The sequence below is a fragment of the Convolutriloba macropyga genome, chromosome 10 (assembly GCF_964194025.1).
Source record: "Convolutriloba macropyga chromosome 10, txConMacr16.3, whole genome shotgun sequence".
Lineage (NCBI taxonomy): Eukaryota > Metazoa > Xenacoelomorpha > Acoela > Convolutidae > Convolutriloba > Convolutriloba macropyga.
This window is the reverse complement of record NC_134477.1, coordinates 39,933,552-39,953,430: the sequence shown is the minus strand read 5'-3', so window position 1 is coordinate 39,953,430 and position 19,879 is coordinate 39,933,552. Positions and strand designations below refer to the sequence as shown.

At 35.8% G+C, this 19,879-nt stretch overlaps 2 protein-coding genes across 2 annotated transcripts in view; one reads left to right on the top strand and one right to left on the bottom strand.

Annotated features, from left to right (window-relative positions):
* LOC142348129 (GPN-loop GTPase 1-like) overlaps window positions 1-19,879 on the bottom strand; it is a 393,281-nt gene that overhangs the window by 258,524 nt on the left and 114,878 nt on the right. The gene's annotated exons all lie outside the window — the stretch shown is intronic.
* Window positions 1-19,879, top strand: part of LOC142348022 (dual E2 ubiquitin-conjugating enzyme/E3 ubiquitin-protein ligase BIRC6-like) — a 104,994-nt gene that overhangs the window by 54,647 nt on the left and 30,468 nt on the right. The window contains exons 15-18 of the mRNA XM_075399189.1: window positions 3,258-3,444; window positions 6,804-6,978; window positions 15,362-15,559; window positions 16,054-16,243. Of these exons, the coding sequence (XP_075255304.1) occupies window positions 3,258-3,444; window positions 6,804-6,978; window positions 15,362-15,559; window positions 16,054-16,243 (750 nt within the window). The remainder of the gene's footprint in view (window positions 1-3,257; window positions 3,445-6,803; window positions 6,979-15,361; window positions 15,560-16,053; window positions 16,244-19,879) is intronic.

Sequence of the window (19,879 nt, the reverse complement as noted above, 5' to 3'; positions counted from 1 at the left end):
AGTTGAAGTCGGCAAGACATGACTACAAGAGCCACTTTTGTTCACAGGGTCCCGCCAACAACCACTTTTGCTCCCTTCTTTCCAGGGCGCTATTCCGAGCTCTCACGTATCCCTTCCCCCACCTAACCACTTCATCCCCCCTAACAGCACTTCACCTTTTTCAACGCGTAACCCCGCACAGCTGTTCCGAAGCACATCGTATGCTGGTTAAGTCTTTTCAGTATTTGACCGACAAGAGTTTACTGAATGTCCTTTTTAAAAAAAAACAAGTAGCTGCAATTGTGACTAATTTCTGATAGTTTTCTCGCCCAGTTTGCAGCGGTCCGTTGTGGATCATCTAGCAATGTTTTATTTTCGTGCTTTCTGAGTGAACAAAGAGTCATCCTCGTGTGTGACAGTGTTGGAACTACTGTTCATTGGTAGGGATGCAAATCCCTCTATCATCGTATTAAGGAACATGAGTAGGTCTAACTACGAAATCGAATCAAAATAATTCTTACCTGTGAATTTTTTTTACAATCACTTATTCGGTTCTTTCAATTAAAGGGGGTTAATGGAATCAATGGCGGATGTTTTTCGAAAGCGTTGCATTTTCGGTCTTGTTCGTTTCATTTTAATTAGCAGATACTTGGGCGTGTGGTTTTTATGGCTGTTCCTAGCTAATTCTTCCTAGCTTTTTTAAATAGCTGCACAGCGACAGCTTGGGCTATTATTGGCCTTCTCTTAGTTTTTTCAATTCAAATAATTTGAATTGTATTGGGGTGTTGTCTTTTTTTCAGATCTGTTCACACATTTTCATGGTTTTTGAAGTCAACTTGGAGTAGTGATTTTGGTCACGCCGAAACAGGAAGTGGAGCGAAAAAGCGAGTGGTTTTGCGGCGTGAAATTTTTTCGCCCTAAATTTAAAGAAGACTGAGAGAACGGTGTTTGAACAAAAGTCGCTTTCTCGCTAGTGGTTTTTTGTTCACATGCGGCAATTTCACTTTTTTGATTTTTACAGTGTTTTTGAGTTTTTGGATTGGATTTTTTCTAAATGATTTTCCCAATCCATTCGTAGTCCGTTCTGGGTCTAGTTTTCTGTTTAGTCAATGAAAATTCTTTGAATTGTGTGTCAAGACTTGTCCTGCTATGTTTTTTGTTTCGTCGTCAAGATTTTTGTTACGACCATATGACATCACAATCACTTCAATTCTATTTTTTGTTCATTCGTTCATACAGTTTCGTTTTTTACTTCGCCGAATGAAATTTTGGCTTGCTGACTTCTCTAGGCTTGTCGTATTCATCGCTCATTCTGCTAAAAGTAAAGCAATCTGAAAAGAACGGAAAAATGGGATAAACTTCTAAAGCCCATTTTTAGATGCCCGCTACTTAAACGTTCAAATAATTCTTAGATACTATCTCTAATGCCTTTTTGTATTGATACTGGCTTCATTTCCCCCTCATTATGAAAAAGAAGTATGTCTAACTTTGGAGTGACATCAAAATACTTTGCACTCCAAAAATCGTTTTGTACAGAGATCAAATCTGTATTCATGTGTTCGCTCATTCCAATTCGGGGTTACGAGAATCAGTGACGGCTCTTTTTCGTCAATCTGCCTTTTTCGTCAATATTTATTTTAGTGGTGCTGAGTTTTTTTACTTGTAGAGGAGTATTCGTATTCTACAGTTTTTTGGGTGAAGAAAGCTTTTTCATGACTTGAATTTTAACTACGTCGTTTTTGAACATCGACTTTTGCTTTAGAACGGTGTTCTGTTTTCGAATTTAAAAGTAGCTAAGTTTTAAATATATAGTAAACGGGAAAAGCTGGAAATAATATTCATTGTCCAAAGGCTATTTTGAATGTTTGCCTTCCAAAACAGTTCTTTCACACTATTCAAACTACGACACACCCCATAACCTATCAACCTACGTCTCACCGGACGTGCCTAGCACCAACCCCAATGGTCTGCCCCCTCCTCCACAATTCATCTATTCCTCATCTACCGAGCTGCCCCCTCCCCACTCCGTCGTCTAAAGAACCCCATCCCACCAGCCCCCCACAGTCATACCGCTAGAAACTCTTCTTCGGTAGTGCTCATTTAGGTAAGGAAGTGTAATTTAGAGATTGTATTCGACAACTTTGCGTCGTTTCTGGCTGTTATTATTCGATTTTTTGTAGTACCGACTTTTTACTATAGTTTTTTTGTGTAGCCGTTTTATTTTTCGTCCTACAAAACAGGATAGACAGCTTAAGACCGGAAAGCATTAAATATTTGTTAGAAAATCTTAGTCGACCGAAGGTCTTAGTGCCCTGACACGATTGCTAGGCACGAGTGGCGTGGGGACTAAAATTTTGTTCCAACGTATTTAGAGAACAAAAGGGTACATTTGAAATTGATGTTAAGAGTATAATTTTGCAGATAATGATAGAAGCTTTCAATTTTTCTAATTTCAAGTTTTTCAGCAACTTCAATCATCTGTCTCCAATTCATTGTTATTGTCGAAATCTTTTGACCCAAAAGTCTTTTTTGGTGCAACTTTAAAATCAGAGACAGATTATTCCATATTTCCACCAAGTTGTGTATTGTTAAGATGAAACCAAAAAAAAAAAAACAAATCGAAGTTTTGAGAAGCTTAAAAATATACAGGAGTTGAAAGAATCCAGATTTCCAGATTTCTACGTGTCCGAGGGCGAAGCGGCCAATTATTTATAGCAGTTTGATTCAAGTTTTAAAATTTATATTTTGTTTGAAAGATTGAACTTAGACTTTATCTTCTTTGAGTGTAAGTTCAATCTTTGAAACTAAGCTCTCTGCTTCGGCGTTTTAGTGGCTTTTGTCGTACCTTGGGTTCGCTCAGAGCCTTACAGCTTACTAGTCTGTGTGTCCGGTTCACTGAAACCGTTTAGCAGACATTAATTCATAGTGTGAAAGGCGGTTTTACCCTCTCACGTATCCCTTCCCCCAACAACCACTTTTGCTCCCTTCTTTCAAGGGCGCTATTCCGAGCTCTCACGTATCCCTTCCCCCACCTAACCACTTCATCCCCCCTACCAGCACTTCACCTTTTTCAACGCGTAACCCCGCACAGCTGTTCCGAAGCACATCGTATGCTGGTTAAGTCTTTTCAGTATTTGACCGACAAGAGTTCGCCAAATGTCCTTTTTCAAAAAAATAAAAGTAGCTGCAATTGTGACTAATTTCTGATAGTTTTCTCGCCCAATTTGCAGCGGTCCGTTGTGGATCCATCTAGCAATGTTTTATTTTCGTGCTTTCAGAGTGAACAAAGAGTCATCCTCGTGTGTGACAGTGTTGGAACTTCAGCTTCCATTTGCAGTTGTGTTAGGACACGTTGATGTGAAGATTCAGCTGAAGAAGGCCACCAATGTGCATGACTTGACTGCAACACTATCCTGTCCATCTGAGATAGCGGGAGGGGTTGTCTCAAGGGATACCTTCTCACAGGTAAAGTTTTGTGTCACAGAACTGCTATCTACATCTGGTAAAGATTAATTTGAGCGTTTTCAACTTAAACCCTTTGAAAACAGCGGCGCTCGTTTTTAAAGGTCACGACGGCATTTCAGAACCCTTGTAATAAGATTTGAAATTGATTGTACGTATTAGGGCAAATTTGATTAGAGCAAGAAATTAAGGTTGGATTAAAGTAAGGATTAAAGTTGGAACCAAATGTAGCTTGCTATTAGAATACTTTGGCGAATCCCTTGTTGTTCCGACCCTCTTGAGGGGGGAGGAACTATATACTCAAATGGGTTTTTTTTTTTTTGTTCAGTGAATTTTCGCCGATCGATACATTCATCGTAGAGAGTTGAGAGTGGTATCATTAGAAAGCTCGTCCAGCGTAGAATATGGAATTAAAAAGATTTTTTTAATTTTCGTTTTCTACAGGGAGTTATCGAGGTTTAAAGTTTTGTGAAAATAGTGTGAATTCCGTTGATTTTTATTCACATTTTACGGAATTTTCGCTAATTTTTGACCAAAATTTCGCCAATTTTGCTAAAATTTGTCAACATTTTTTAAAAACTTGTTGTTGATTTTATTTTTAAATATAAAAAATCTTCTCGGCTTTTCTTATTTTGAATTTCTTCTGAGAACTTCAGAGAAGTAGAGTGAATTCCCGTTGTTTTTATTCACATTTTCCGGAATTTTTGCCTAAATTTTCGTCAATTTTGCTAAAATTTGTTATAATTTTTAAGAATAGTGTCGTTGATTTTATTTTTGAAGACGAACAAGCATTGTTCATTGTTTTGATTTAATTTTTTTGGTCAAAAAATGTGGATAAATATTTCAAAATTTAGCCTTTTTCAACAAAAACAGCACGAAATAAGCTACTTTAGTCCGTTTTGATTAAGTTTGCCGGCAGTACACCTCCAAACAACACTCATACAATCTTTGTAGACTAAGAGGGGGGCTATTTCTACTTCAGAGTACGCTGAGAGTGCTCTGTAGTTAAAACTTTGCCTTTTTTTGCTAACTTTACTCGTTGATTATCAAAAATGCAGAACTTATTTTGAGTTTTCAACTAACAAATTATCTATATCTGCAACATTCGAAAATCAAATGTTCCTAACGGACAATAAGCAATAGCAGGGCTTGTTTTGGGCCATTCTTGGACTGCTACCACCCAAAGAAATCGGGTTGTAATCAGTCGGTCTTTTTTTTTAAAAAAAAAGGACCCTTTCTTTAAAAATAAAAAACAGAACATATCGAATCAATGCTCAGGAGTGATAGGTCCAACCAGTTTGCTTACTAAAAAGCTCCAAGCTAATCCATTTAAATTTTAACTTGAAAGTTTATGGTCGTTTCTTTTAAAAATAATTGACTTTTCAATAAATAATGGCTTAATTAAGTTTTCCTCTATTTTTTTCTTAATTTGTTCAACTTCCAGCTTAGTGTCTGCAAAAAAAGAATGCTTCTTCTTTCTACTGATTTAACATTTCTTCTCGGTTGCAGTTTTAAGCCTGAAGTCATTGTTTTCTGGCTTTGATACTACAAGATTTCAGATTTTTGTTTGTTTCGATATTTGCCAGTTTTTCACGTTTCCGAATTTTGTCACATTATCACATTATTGACAGTTCTCTTGTCACATTATTAGCGTTAAAAATAAAGCACAATTGAACATATTGAAATCCTGAATGATATACATAATCGTTTTAACGGCCTCGACGCCTCTTTCTTGAAGAAATCAATTGAATTTTTTAATTTTGTTTTTAACTGTCATTTATACTTTGTCGTTTCGGTCGTATGAAATTTCCTGCATAGTGATAACTTTCATTGGCTTTTCGTGGAAGAATAGAAGAACCGATATTCTGATATTAGTAAATAGCTGATGGCTTTCATGACTTTGAAAACAATCGTTTTCCAAAATTAAAAAAAAACTTTTTAACTTCGCAATTTTGTTCTTTTTATGTTTCTTTTTGTTAGCTAATCTCGTTATTTCATTACAGGTCAAATATGACATTATGGGTGTCAAGGGAATAAAAGGGATTGGTGTCCCAAAATCTTTTTTTTAATGAATTTGTTATGACCTTAGTGGCTTCGACACCGGTTTTTCACAAAAATGTAAATTAATTTGATTTTTGTCTTATTTGACATTCTTTTTGTAGATGCGAGAAATATTCTGGGTAACTGCAGGTCTCGAGGGCTTCCTTTTTTTGAATAAACGACCCTATTCAAATAGTTCTGTTTGTAATTAATGCCTTTTATGACATTGAATGTAATTTTTATTCGAAAAAAAAATTGAAATTATTTCATACTTTAGCACTTCGCTTTTTTGTCTACTTGTTACCTAGTCTTACTAATGAATGGCCACGTACTACTTTATAGCTGTTTGATGAAGGCGCAATCGAATATATTTTGAGGGACAAAATATGGCTCGAGGGTTTTGGCAGCGTTTTCTGGCAAGTTTCAATTGAAATTTTGTTTGTTTTTTTTGTTGTTCATTTTAGCCGCTTTAAAAAATGAATAAGGACAGGTCCTAATGCCCTTCTCAAGAAACAGTGGTAATTGTAAATTTGTGGTAATGTTAATTGATTCCTAATGGTATTTATTACTTTGAAGTTAACTGTTTCAAAAAAATAAGTTATATTTTTCACTTTAATGTTTTTGTTCTTTTTTGTATAATTGTTACCAAACCTTTTTATGGACTGGTCGCATATGGTTTCTGGTGATTTATTAGTTATTTTTGTTTAGTTTTAGGTTTATCTGACGGTATGTTGACTTTGTTATTAAATTTAGTTTTTAAGAGGGAAAAAAATTTTTTGATGTAAATAATGTTTGTTGCTGTTGTTGTTGTTTGTTTTTGACGTTCATCTTGACTCGCTTTCTTAATATTGACATATTACATCAAGCTAATGCATCAATTTTTAACTCCACTGAGTTATTTGCTTTGGAGGCTATCTTATCGTTCATACAGAATTTTTTGAAAAAGACTTTTCGCAAAAAATAATTTTTGGGTTTTTCTATCTGTTCCTCATTTGCTAGACAATTATGCCAAAATTGTGGATGGGCGGGGTCGGAACTTTATGTGCCATCGCACATTACCGAGCCGCCTTGTTCGCAGTTAAAATTCTTAGAAGCTTCATGACTGGTGCCGTATGTAGTATGCTATTGATGTATGCATTTTGGTTGCTAATCAATGCTTTCGAACGATTCTGGTTTGTGTGAGACCATGGTAAAATATGTCACCAGTGTAAACCAAAACGCAAATGAGTAATTTTTAAACTCAAATTGCAGCGTTCTATTTGTGAGAAGTTATCAGATATATCTGTTCCTTGAGTTCCTTAAGTAAATTTGTCTTTTTGCAGACCAATCGCAAGCTGCTTGGCCCAGTACCTTTGAAGCTGTTCCGTTTTGGAAATCAAGGGCTGTCAATCAACGTATCTCTTACTGGACCCAAACTATATCTGATGAAGCACCGAGTCCTATTTCTGGAGCTGGGATGCAAGGGAACAACGTCAAACAGTTTGAACTTACATGAAGGTAACGCTACTCTTCGGAGCTTCGAATCAGCATCTCTTACTTGACAGCCTAGTGTGCTGACCATTACATTATCTAGTCTTAAGCTTTCTGACTTGAGATTCTAGCAGCTTATTAACACTAGTTTTTCTAAACCTTGAAGTTAAGTCAGCTGTTAATTGCCACGATAAGGTTTACTATAACGGATATTGGTGAACATTTCCTAAATAATGTATCACAAGTTATTCACGATGGAACTCAACGCTAAAAGGCTGTTGAGCAATATTCTTCACAGTATAGTATGTCACTAACAATGAGCACAATTCCAACTTGGTCCTCTAAGAAATAATAACGAATCCTTTCAGAAAACGTAATTTGCAGTTCACAAACGAGCTCGTGTGAATCTGTGTATGGCACATACTGTTCCAACAAACAAACTTCCTTAATCTAAGAAAGTTTTCCTCTTTGTCAATAAACAACTTGAAGCAATTTGCGGAGAAGTTTGAGTACGTTTTTCGTTAATATGGCAACCTCAAAGGAGATTTTGAGTGCCATCGTTAGATATGATACCGGGAATGCACCATCAGTAAAAAAAGAACACGTAAATTCCTGAAATGATATATAAAATACATCATGCAGGTAGTGCATGTAAATAATAAATAAACAGAAAAAGTTATGTTTGAATTGTGGTGAACGCCGAATAATTGAAATGGTAGATAAATAGATAGATTAATATATACATCGGTAGGAACAGCACACATCATGAATTAAATTTAAATTCACGCCACGTTAATTGGTCAAACTGAATTTGGCCTGGGTCCTTCTTGAATTTTTCTAAAAAGTGAGCTTGGTATATTTTTTGGCAGTTACAAGATTTTGACAAGGTTTCGTTCGCCTTCAAAATTTCATTATGATATCTTACACCACTATTGATCACCCCCTGTTCAATGTATTTAGTTCTACCAATGATTTTATTTACTAATTTTCTCGTCCGATTGTGAAAATAAAAGTTCGCCCTTGGTAATGGAATGCCAGAAATATTTTTAAATGCTTGCTTTTTGTAATTAAAAATTCGTCTGGTGTATAGTGCAACCCTATATTGTATTAACATTCGAACAGGTAATATGTTATTAATCAGTTTAAGATCGTGAGGTGAATCAAACTTTTTACGCAAGATTTACCTGCTCAGTTTAATTGTTTTTCGAGAGTTTTTATAAGATTCTGAGATAATGAACACAAAAGTACTGCTGGATATTGCAGGTGACATAACAAGAGAGTTAATCAGTGTTTTTTTGAAATTTTCGGGAACGCAGTTCCGTAATGTATAGATTCATTTCATGCCTTGTGCCATACTTTGTAAAATATTTTTACCTCGGATTGAAAAGTGAGCTTTTTATCAATAGTAACACCAAGATATTTTACTTCCGTTTTTGCTTTTATCTTTTATGCATCAATTGTAACTGACATCTGTAGATTCTGTGGAGCCAAAAACAATGATTTCCGTTTTGTCAGCATTGAGCCTAAGAGAATTGCAATCAAAGTTATTGACCAATTTTTTTTACCTCCTTTTCAAGAATTTCGACACTATCTTGAACCCTTTTTTCGGAGGAGAAAATAACTGTGTCATCTGCGAATTGAACTATTTTAGAGACTATATTGAAATGCAGGTCGTTAACGTAAATATTGAATAGAAGGGGACCGAGAACCGTACCTTGCGGAACCCCTCTGATTAATTGCTCTTGAACGGAATTCATTGCAATTATTGTAAACGTGTCTTTTTTATGCAAAATTTTCGCTTGACGGTTATGACTTTTCGAGTCATTTTTACGCCCTTGAGTTTTTGCGTTTCGCATGAGCTAAATTTCTCTCTCAATCACATTTTCAGGCAGCTGAACTCAATTGGTGGCAATTTAATACTAAAAGTCAAATGAAAAGTGCGCCGAAACTGGTGCCATTTTTCTCTTTAAATTTTAATAGTGTTATCTGTTATCCTCTAATGTGGTTATTTGAAGCCCACTATTGAGCTTCTTAGTCCCATTTAGCCTCCCCCCCCCCCGACTGAAGCAGGTCGCAATTGATTATAGCTCACACTAGTCGTTCGAGAGCAATTCTTCCGACGTTTAGTCGGTTATGTTTAATTTCAACCAGCCGGATTCTACATTGTTTATTTTAACACAGTGAAACCTATCATTAAGAAAACTTATGGTTCTTTTGGATAATGTTCTTGGCTGAACTGGCAAAACCCAAGGTTTCAAGTTTTGCCAATAAATTATCGTGGTCTATCGAATCAAACGCTTTTGACAAATCAAAGAAAAAGGCTACTTCATGATTTTTAAATCAAGCTTGCATCGTTTTGAAGCTTGCAGCGTCTATCGTGGAATAATTTTACCGGAACCCAAGTTGCGTTTTGTTGTAGATATTGTCTTTGTGAAGATATTCTTCAATTTGTTCTTTAAGTAGTTTTCAATATCACCTTTTTTAAATAGCGGAGTGATGTGAGCAAGTTTTAGTTGCGAAGGAAATTGTTCGGCTTTCGAATACTCATTAAACAGAAAACACAACGGTTTAGCTAGTTCTGATGTTCCTAATTTAAGTGCACAAGCAGGCAAGTTAGAAGGACCCAATGGTTTATTAGAAGGACCCATTGGTTTATTAGAATGACCGAGTTGTTTATTAGAAGGACCCAGTGGTATATTAGAAGGACCTAGTGGTTTATTAGAAGGACCCAGTGGTTTATTAGAAGGACCCACTGGTTTATTACGCGTATTAATAATTACGCATCTTTGACAATATGTTATCAACCAATAAAATCAAGTCAGAAAAGTTCTGGTGCGTGGAAAGTTCTGGTGCTCCTAATTTAAGTGCGCAAGCAGGCAAGTTAGACGGACCCTGTGGTTTATTAGAAGGACCCAGTAGTTCATCAGAAGGATTCAGTGGTTTATAAGAAGGACCCAGTGGTTTATTAGGCGTATTAATAGTTACGCATCTTTCTGACATAATACATTATCAACCAATAAAATCAGGTCAGAGGATAATGTTTGCAACTTATAATGTATTCCAATGCACCAAAGACACCAAAACAGGCAATTGTTAGATATCTAGCGATTGCGAGCCCCAGTGTACTACTTTCCAACAGACTGCTTTCCAAAAGAATAGAGAACTTGAAAATTTACAGAAATAATCAGCGCAAAGAATATCAGACGTTCTGAAAAACAAGACTATTTCAGTAAAACACTATCTTACGTTTTGGTTTACAAACACAGAGACAAAATTTTGCTGATTTTGCAATATTGATGAGGCTAGATTGAGCTATTAATAAAACTATTAACAAATTTGATAACATAGCTTTTTGGAATTACACGCTGAGTATTATAATAGATCGATAATTTAGAATGATTAATTATTCAGAAGACAAGACAATCGATGAGCAGATAAGAATATGGTGGCGGTCAAGCAAGACCATATGCAAGCCAGCCGGATTTTGAACCTGACGTCAAGTAAGCCCAACATTTCAGATAGCCAAATAATTTGCGACGCTTCGATAACCGCAACGATACCGTCCCGAGGTTTCCGGATTACATCCCGGAGAGAGGCTTGAGCGTGGAAAGCAGTACACTGGGGCTCGCAATCGCTAGATATCTAACAATTGCCGGTTTTGGTGTCTTTAATGCATTGGGATACATTACCGTGCAAAATCAAACGAAACGGGAAGAACCAATAAAGCCCGGTCATTAAGTCAGTACATTAGGTTATTAAAGTTCATTAGAGCGATTGCTAGCTGATATTAGTATTAAGCTTAATAGCTTTCAGTTTAGAAGCTGAGGTAAGTATGGGTTTAGAATCTAACTGAAACTGCAAACTCTGAATTAGAACAATTTTTGAAACTTTGGTAAAAATTTTTGTCGATTTCAATCTCCTTTTTCCTTTTCTATTCCAATCTCGATGTGCGTCTAAAGCGTCAACGGCGGAGTTTTTCTGGCAATCCACCGGCTGTGTTTCGTCATCTGACGCTCTTTTTCGTCTTTCATTCTTTACACAGCAAAAGTGAAGTCAAATTTTCTGAATGAGTTCTTCCTCTCAGTAACGGCATTTGCACGCGTGATGTCATTTCTCACTCTCTTTAGCCAAAGTTTTTGGTTCATTTGCGTGATTTGATTTTGATCATACGTGACTTACCCCACTCAATAAAATGACTTTCAAATTTATGTTTTATTTGCGTTAGGGTAAGGTCAAAGAAACTTCTATTTGTAATAAAGGTCCCTAATAAAATAGCTTCTGGGGAATGAATTTTAACAATCTTTGTTAATTTGAAGAAAAAATTCGTAATTAACGGCTCTCGTAATTCGTAATTAACGAAGATTGTGACAATTTAATAGTCATGTGGTCTTTTTTATAGCTGCGAAGCTGTATGCTAAGCGGAGCTTTATTGCGGTGCTCATGGTTTTGTGTTTAATAGCCGCCATCAGCCTCTCAAACGGCGATTATTTAGGCGCTCTCCTATTTTTGTTTATCTCGCTTTAACTTTTGATCACGTTTTTCGTTTTACATACGTGACTTATCTCGCTCAGTAAAATGACTTCAAAACTTACGTTTTATTTGCGTTAGTGTAAGGTCAAAGGAACTCATGTGTAATAAAGGTCCCTAATAAAAAGGCTTCTTGGGAATGAATTTAAACAGTCTTTGTTAATTCGTCACCGAATGTTTTTTATTGCTTTTTGAGCGTCGTCGATTTTCTTCCCTTTAGATCTGAATCTGTTTCTATCTCTTATACGGTACGCAAGTCTTCTTTTGGCAGCTATTCCGGCAATCTGCCGGCTATGTTGGCAATTTTTCGCTTGTCAAATTTTCGGCTCACCGCTTTTGACTTTTTGTCCTCAAAAACGAGATAAACAGGTATCGCCCAAACAGGTTTAAGTTCTAGAGACTATCGATCTATTAGATTGAGTGTTCATTTGAAAAAAAATTTTCAAGCAATTATTGTTAACGTGTTAACCGTTTTTACTTTTCGCGTGACTTCTGCGCCCTTGACTCTCTGCGTTTTGAGCAATCTAATTTTTTCTAATTCAACATTTTGAGCAGCAGAACTCATTTGGTGGCAGTTCACTTTTAAAAGTTGCCAAAGTGAAAAGAGCCAAAATTGATGTCATTTTTTTACTTAATTTTTTTAATAGCCGCCCTCATCTTCTCAGCCGGCTATTATAGCGCTCCTATTTTTTTACTTCGTCGAATAAAAAAATGTTTCGCTTTACCTCATTTTGCCGCCTTTTCAACATTTTGGGTGAAATTTTTTTTGACTTCTCTAGGCTAGTTTCTCTCTTCTCTCATTCTGCTAAAAGTGAATTTGAACATCAGTTGCTCAGCAAAGCAATTCAAATTGAACAGAGTCAGAATAAAAAAATGAAGTCAGAAATAGAAACTGGATAAACCCGTAAAGCCCAATTTTAGATGCACGCTATTTGAACGTCGTTCCTACAAATATTAGTTACCTCTCTCTAATGCTTATTGTTATTGATAGTAGCCCCTGTAGCCTCTCTCTAAGAAACAGAAGTATAATCAACTACGAAATGCCATCAAAATAAATCGGACTTAAAAAAATGTTTTTGTACAAAAATCTTTTTTTTTCAATATCTCCTGTTATTTCAATCCCAATCATCCTTATTGGAATCAACGGCGGTTATTTTCCGGCAATCTGCCGGGTTTGTTTGTGTTTTATAGTGGTATATAACGTCTAATGACGTCATTTGAAGCCCTCTGTAAGCCCTCCTTAGTGAATTTATTTCTCCTTCCCCCGATTGGTGCAGGCTGCAATAAGTTTTCGCTGCCACTAGTCGTTCGAGAGCAATTTTTCAGACGTTTGGTGTGAAAATGAATCTCTTATCTAATTTGCGACGCTTCGATAACCGCAACGAATCTGGCCCGAGGTTTCCGGATTACATCCTGGAGAGAGGCTTGAGCATGGACAGCAGTATACTGTGGTTTTCAATCACTAAATATCTAACAATTGTTTGTTTTGGTGTCTGTGGTGCATTGGAATTTATTATTAGTTACAAATATTATCCGCTGTTTTGATATTATTGGTTGATAATGTATTATTTCAGAAAGATGCGTAACATGGAGGTTACGCATTTGTTATATCTGTCCACAAATTATCGAAACAACTATTGTGTTTAATAGCCGCCCTCATCTTCTCAGCCGGCTATTATTGCGCTCGTATTTTTTTTTTACTTCGTCAAACTTTTTTTCGCTTTACCATTTTGCCGCTTTTTCGACATTTTGCGTGAAATCTTTTTGACTTCTCTAGGCTAGTTTCTCTCTTCTCTCATTCTGCTTAAAGTGAATTTGAACATCAGTTGCTCAGCAAAGCAATTCAAAATGAACAGAGTCGGTATAAAAAATTGAAGTCAGAAGTAGAAACGGGATAAACCCATAAAGCCCAATTTTAGATGCCCGCTATTTGAACGTCGTTCCTATAAGTCTTAGTTACCACCTCTAATGCTTATTGGTGTTGATAGTCGCCCCTGTAGCCTCTCTCTAAGAAACAGAAGTATGTTCAACTACGAAATGCCATCAAAATAAATCGGACTTAAAAAATATTTTTGTACAAATATCTTTTTTTTCAATATATTCTATTCGTTCAATCCCAATCATGCTTATTGGAATCAACGGCGGCTATTTTCCGGCAATCTGCCGGGTATGTTTAAAAAATTCTAACAAATAACTAACAAAAAGGGCTTGAATTTGCTTAAAGGTGCAGCTTTAAAACTGCAACTAAATCTTTCGAGTCGATAAACTTCGGCAGTTTTTAAACCTACTCAGCTAAAGAGGAGTAATATTTTTTCTTACGTGAACCCCTTACTTGATCAATAATTAGAAAGAATGAAATTTTTAAGTTTTTAATCCCCCTATTATAAACAATAGAAAATTTAAATAAATGCGGAGCAGCCGAGATAGAAAGTTATGATTCCAGTTCTTCAGCGGAATCTTGCCAATGCTATGCCAATTTTTCCTGGTAAAATTTTATCAGATCATTAGAATTTCACTAAAAACGCGGCTGTCATTTAAGTAAAATGATTTTTCATAAGCGAAGTTTTTAAAATATCTGTTCCGAGTAAATTTTCTGGTCAATTGCTTTTGTGAGCACAATGACAATGAACTCAGGTGTTGGTGTTGCCTGATTCAAGTATCCTCATTTATAAAATGACTGACTGAAATTTAATTTAAAGAAACTGTCGAACAGGTTTTTTTTTTACTTCAAGTTCTTTTATATAGCAGTTCTCATTTTTTATTTTTCAAATATCACAATTCTTTCTAATTTAAATCAATTTTACTAACTAAACTGCACTTAGTAGGTGGTGATTTAAGAATCAACTAAAATAAGCAAATTATATTTGAAGAGGTTTCTCTTTATCTGGGTATTTTTTTCCTCTAGCAGATATCTGTTCGATTAATTATGGATTTGAATGAATTTTTGGATACAGTACTGAACATGGTTTTTGAACATTTTGAGGGATCCTGTGAAAATCAACAAAATTGACTGAACAAAAATGTCCTCGGTGTTTCTTTGTTCAGTTATCTTTTCTGAATTCTGAACTTTATTCAAGGTTCAGACTTAATGGAGAACATACGACAGTGATTTGAGAATCCACTAAAAATGTCTAAAAGATCAGTTGTTTTTGCAAGAATTTTGTATTTCGGTGAAAAGTATTTTGGCAAATAAAAGTATGGTGAAAAGTATTTTGGCAAATTTTGGCGTAAAATTTTGGATGAAACTATGAATTACATTTTTTCTTTTTCTAAATTATAATATATTTCGTTTATATCAGGTACCTCTTGGTAAGATGTCTACTTCTCAGTTTAGTATATGTTCTAAGAAATGAAAAAAGTATTTCTAAATGGTTTTGAGAATCATGAAAAGTCAATAACAGATAAACTCACGCTCACCTCACGCCCCTTCAATTAAGCTAAAGCTAGCCTCACTAAACCGTAGCTATCTACTGACGAAGCAAACCGCTCGCCGGTCCTTTGAGAGCAATTCGCCCGACGTTAGTCGGTTGTCTTTTGCAGTATCCCCTATTTGAGCACTTCTGTGCAGTTTTTAATTTGTTTGCCGCTGTTTTTTGTTAACTTAAAACTAGCTCCTAGCGGCCACAAGTGTTTAAAAATTGAAAATGTTTTAAGAAAGAAGCTGGCCGGCCATATTTATTTCCCGTCTTTAAAGTGTTCGAAACAATGTTGCCTACGTAAACCAACGTCATCCCCGAATAAGTAATCATGTTTCAACAAAATAAAATGGCAAAAAAATTGATCAGACTTGGCCTGTCATATTGTCAGGTTTGAGTTTTTTTTTTTAGTCGCTGGATGAGAATGTTAGGAAGTTATGTTCAATTCGTTCTATTGTGTTTGTTAGTGTCAATAACTGTCCGCAAGATGAAGAAGCCCCCGACTGCAAGGACTATAGCGCAAGTACAGACTGTGTTGGAAGACACCTCCCTGGTTGAGAAGTTACTGGCAGCTGTGATTGAGCCAGAGAGAAGCGTGCACACTGTAGGAGACACTAAAGAGTTCTTCATGTCTGGACCTACTGTGCGACAAACCGCACTCACATGTGAGTAATTGGCGAATAAATTTTAAACATGTGTTATATGAATTTCGATTTTGTGACAGCGACTTTAGGAAGTGGCAAATATCTCATCCTCCCATTTTCGATCAACTTTAATTTTGGTTAACGCTAATCAGAACCTCAACATACAAGACAGTATACTTTATATCCAATCTACAAATTGCTCACAACAAGCCCATCATTCACGTAACGAGTCTAGATCTCAGTGTGATGAAGATGTTCAATAATTTGCAAAAGAATATTTTTATTTGCTCTCGAATGAGGTCAGATTTTGCACCCATAAAAAAATTTTATATATGCTACAGCTTCTAAATTAAACTGTCATTCGAAAGCCATTTGTCTGACGGTAGTTGGCCTATATTTAATTGATATAATCATTTCTTCTTATATGTTAAACGCGTGAGTTAATGAAAAAAATTTTGCTATTGGCCTTTGCAATAGAAATATTTTCTTTTCCTTAAAGAATTTTTCCGTTGAAGCTCTGACTTGGTTGCTGTACACACACGCGACCGACAGTGGCAACAGCCGGGACTACTTGGCCAGTTTCTACTCGAAGTGTTTTAACGGGAATGGAGGACGCATGATGCGGGATTTGGTTCAAGTCTGCTTCATTGAGGGTGACCGCAGTCTTGCACATCTCTTTGCACGATTCCTCGCGGTTCTACTCAAGTAAGCTGGTGTATTCGACTTGATTGTTGTTGTTAATAGCCGCCCTCATCTTCTCAGCCGGCTATTATAGCGCTCCTATTTTTTTTTTTTTACTTCGTCGAATAAAAAAATGTTTCGCTTTACCTCATTTTGCCGCCTTTTCGACATTTTGCGTGAAATCTTTTTGACTTCTCTAGGCTAGTTTCTCTCTTCTCTCATTCTGCTAAAAGTGAATTTGAACATCAGTTGCTCAGCAAAGCAATTCAAAATGAACAGAGTCAGTATAAAAATTGAAGTCAGAAATAGAAACGGGATAAACCCATAAAGTCCAATTTTAGATGCCCGCTATTTGAACGTCGTTCCTATAAGTCTTATTCACCATCTCTAATGCTTCTTGTTATTGATAGTAGCCCCTGTAGCCTCTCTCTAAGAAACAGAAGTATGTTCAACTACGAAATGCCATCAAAATAAATCGGACTTAAAAAATGTTTTTTTTTACAAAAATCTTTTTTTTTTCAATATCTTCTGTTATTTCAATCCCAATCATGCTTATTGGAATCAACGGCGGCTATTTTCCGGCAATCTGCCGGGTATGTTTCTGTATGGTCCTTATTTCAAGGATATGGCCAAGAATGATTTTCAGTAGCGGCTAAACGCAATCATAGTAAAACTGGAATGAAATTAAAAGTAGCCATTAGAGCATGCACATTACCGTTTTTAGCCATTTTTCATCCAATTGACCAGTTTTTCTGATTAACTGCTCTTGAACGAAGTTCATAGCAACTATTGTAAACGTATGTGTCTTTTTTAATGCAAAATTTTCGCTGGACAGTTTTGACTTTTCGAGGGACTTTTACACCCTTGACTTTTTGCGTTTCACGTGATCTAAAATTCTCTCACAATCACAATTTCAAGCGGCTGAATTCAATTAGAGGCAATTTAATACTAAAAGTCAAATGAAAAGTGCGCCGAAACTGGTGCCATTTTTCACTTTAAATCTTAATAGTGGTATATGTTAACCTCTAATGTGGTTATTTGAAGCCCCTTATTGAGCTTCTTAGTCCCATTTAGCCCCCCCCCCCGACTGAAGCAGGTCGCAATTGATTATAGCTCACACTAGTCGTTCGAGAGCAATTCTTCCGACGTTTAGTCGGTTATGTTTAATTTCAACCAGTCGGATTCTAGCCTCATTAAACCGTAGCTAGCTACTGACGAAGCCAACTGGACTTTATTGTCAAAAATCTATGCATTGGGCAAGCTCTTTTTTAACGTTTGGGCGTTCATTGCTTTGTTATAACGTGACGTATCTTTCATGAAATCCTGCTCATGATATTGTCATTTTGGCAATTTTTGTCCAATTGATCTTAGGTTTTTGTTTGTGTTCGTTTTAGTTACTAGACAATCTTTTCTGCTTATTCAGAGACTTTAGTTCGGTTTTTTTATATTGATTAATTTTTTTGACGTTGAGTCTTTGAAATTCAGTAAAAAGTTTTAATGAGTGCATTTTAAGAATATCAGTGACTTTATAAAAAAATCTTTTTTAATGTTTCGAACATTTGAACTTCTTAATCAATAGTGAAAGTTGTTTTTTGTTTGCCGTCAGGCATTTTATATTCGCTAATTTTTTAATGAATAGCTCTTTGGCGTTAAACTTTGAAAATTCGGTCAAGAGTTTTCCGTAATTGCGGCATTAAAAATTTTTTTTTACAAATTGTTTTCTTGCTTCGAATCTACGAACTGTTTTTTTTTATTTTGGCTTTGAATTTTTTGCATTTTTTTGTGTTTTCTGTCTTTTTGTTGATATGAATTTATTTTATCTGGACAGGAGGAGCGCTATTTAATTATTCGTAGCCTCGAATGCTAAATATTCAAATTTATTTTTTTCTACTTCAATTTTCTTTCGGTTTGTTTTACGTCCAAAAATTATCTGCTTTATAATATGTTTAATAGCCGCCCTCATCTTCTCAGCCGGTTATTATAGCGCTCCTATTTTTTTTTTACTTCGTCGAATAAAAAAATGTTTCGCTTTACCTCATTTTGCCGCTTTTTCGACATTTTGCGTGAAATCTTTTTGACTTCTCTAGGCTAGTTTCTCTCTTCTCTCATTCTGCTTAAAGTGATTTTGAACATCAGTTGCTCAGCAAAGCAATTCAAAATGAACAGAGTCAGTAAAAAAATTGAAGTCAGAAAAAGAAACGGGATAAACCCATAAAGCCCAATTTTAGATGCCCGCTATTTGAACGTCGGTCCTATAAGTCTTAGTTACCATCTCTAATGCTTATTGGTATTGATAGTAACCCTGTAGCCTCTCTCTAAGAAACAGAAGTATGTTCAACTACGAAATGCCATCACAAAAAAAATCGGACTTAAAAATGTTTTTGTACAAAAAATCTTTTTTTTCAATATCTTCTATTCTTTCAATCCTAATCATGCTTATTTGAATCAACGGCGGCTATTTTCCGGCAATCTTCCGGGTATGTTCATATTTTCTTGTTTCTAGTAAGTATCATTCTATCCTTTGTCCATTTATCTTTTATCCGTTTTCTCACATCTTTTTATTTCTGGTTCGCAATTGATTTTCTTTAATAAAATTCAGCACTTGCTGAAATTAAATTGGAAATTTTTGACTGATTATTGTTTTCTGCAAATTCTTATGGACTCTGTTTTCGGTTTTAAACTCATTTTGATTTTGAATTTTCGGCATTTTTTGTGTTTTCTGTATTTTTGTCGATAAATTTAATTTTTGCATTAGTTTGAACTCAATTTTGAGTCCTAACTTTAAGCATTTTTTTTGTCAAAAGCTCCCACGAATATCATCTGCCTGAAGCTTTTACGATGTATCTTTTGGGTTGTACAGTTGACTGCATAGTTCTATCTTTTTAAAACTAGTATCATGGGTTTTTTATGACAGTTTTGAGCCCCGTCTGTTTTTGACGCTTCTAGTGTTTATTAACTGCTCTCAAACGTTGTTTGTGGTTTTTAATTTTGCCTGTTTGTTTTTTCTATGATTTATTTGCCAACAAGGCTAGCAAACCAGAAGTTGCAGAGTCGAATCCCATCATGGAAAATATTCCTCTTTCTCTGTCGGTCAGGGTTTCTTTGTCGTTCACGTTTTATCTTTCTATCTCTTTCTTTCTTTTTCTTGATGCCGTAATGTTATCATCTTTGATCCTCTTTAACAATGAGTTATAGTAGAAATGTTTTTTTTTATCATAAATGACTTAACAGGCATTTTTATCGAAATCTTTTTTAATTGCTATCAAAAGCATTTTGTAGTAAATACATTAATCCTGTTTGTCTCCTTTATGCAATTTTTTGCTTGGCCGATTTTTGTTTGACCTATGACTTTCGTCTTCAGAAACGGGATGAGTAGGTAGTGCCCAGTTTGCATTAAGTTCTCACAGGGCTGTTCAGCCCACTATTCCTCAAATATGCGATCAACAGAAACTTTTGGAGACTTATACTTATGGTGTGAAGGGTGTTTCTTGGAAATTGATCCCACCCATCCACCGCCCCCAAATCAGTGCCCCCAATCCACTTTTGCACCCCCGCTGCGCTGCACTCCCGCTGCGGCGCGACCCCGCTGCGCTCACCTTACGCCCCTTCAATTAATCTAAAGGTTGCCTCATTAAACAGTGGCTAGCCGCTGATGAAGCC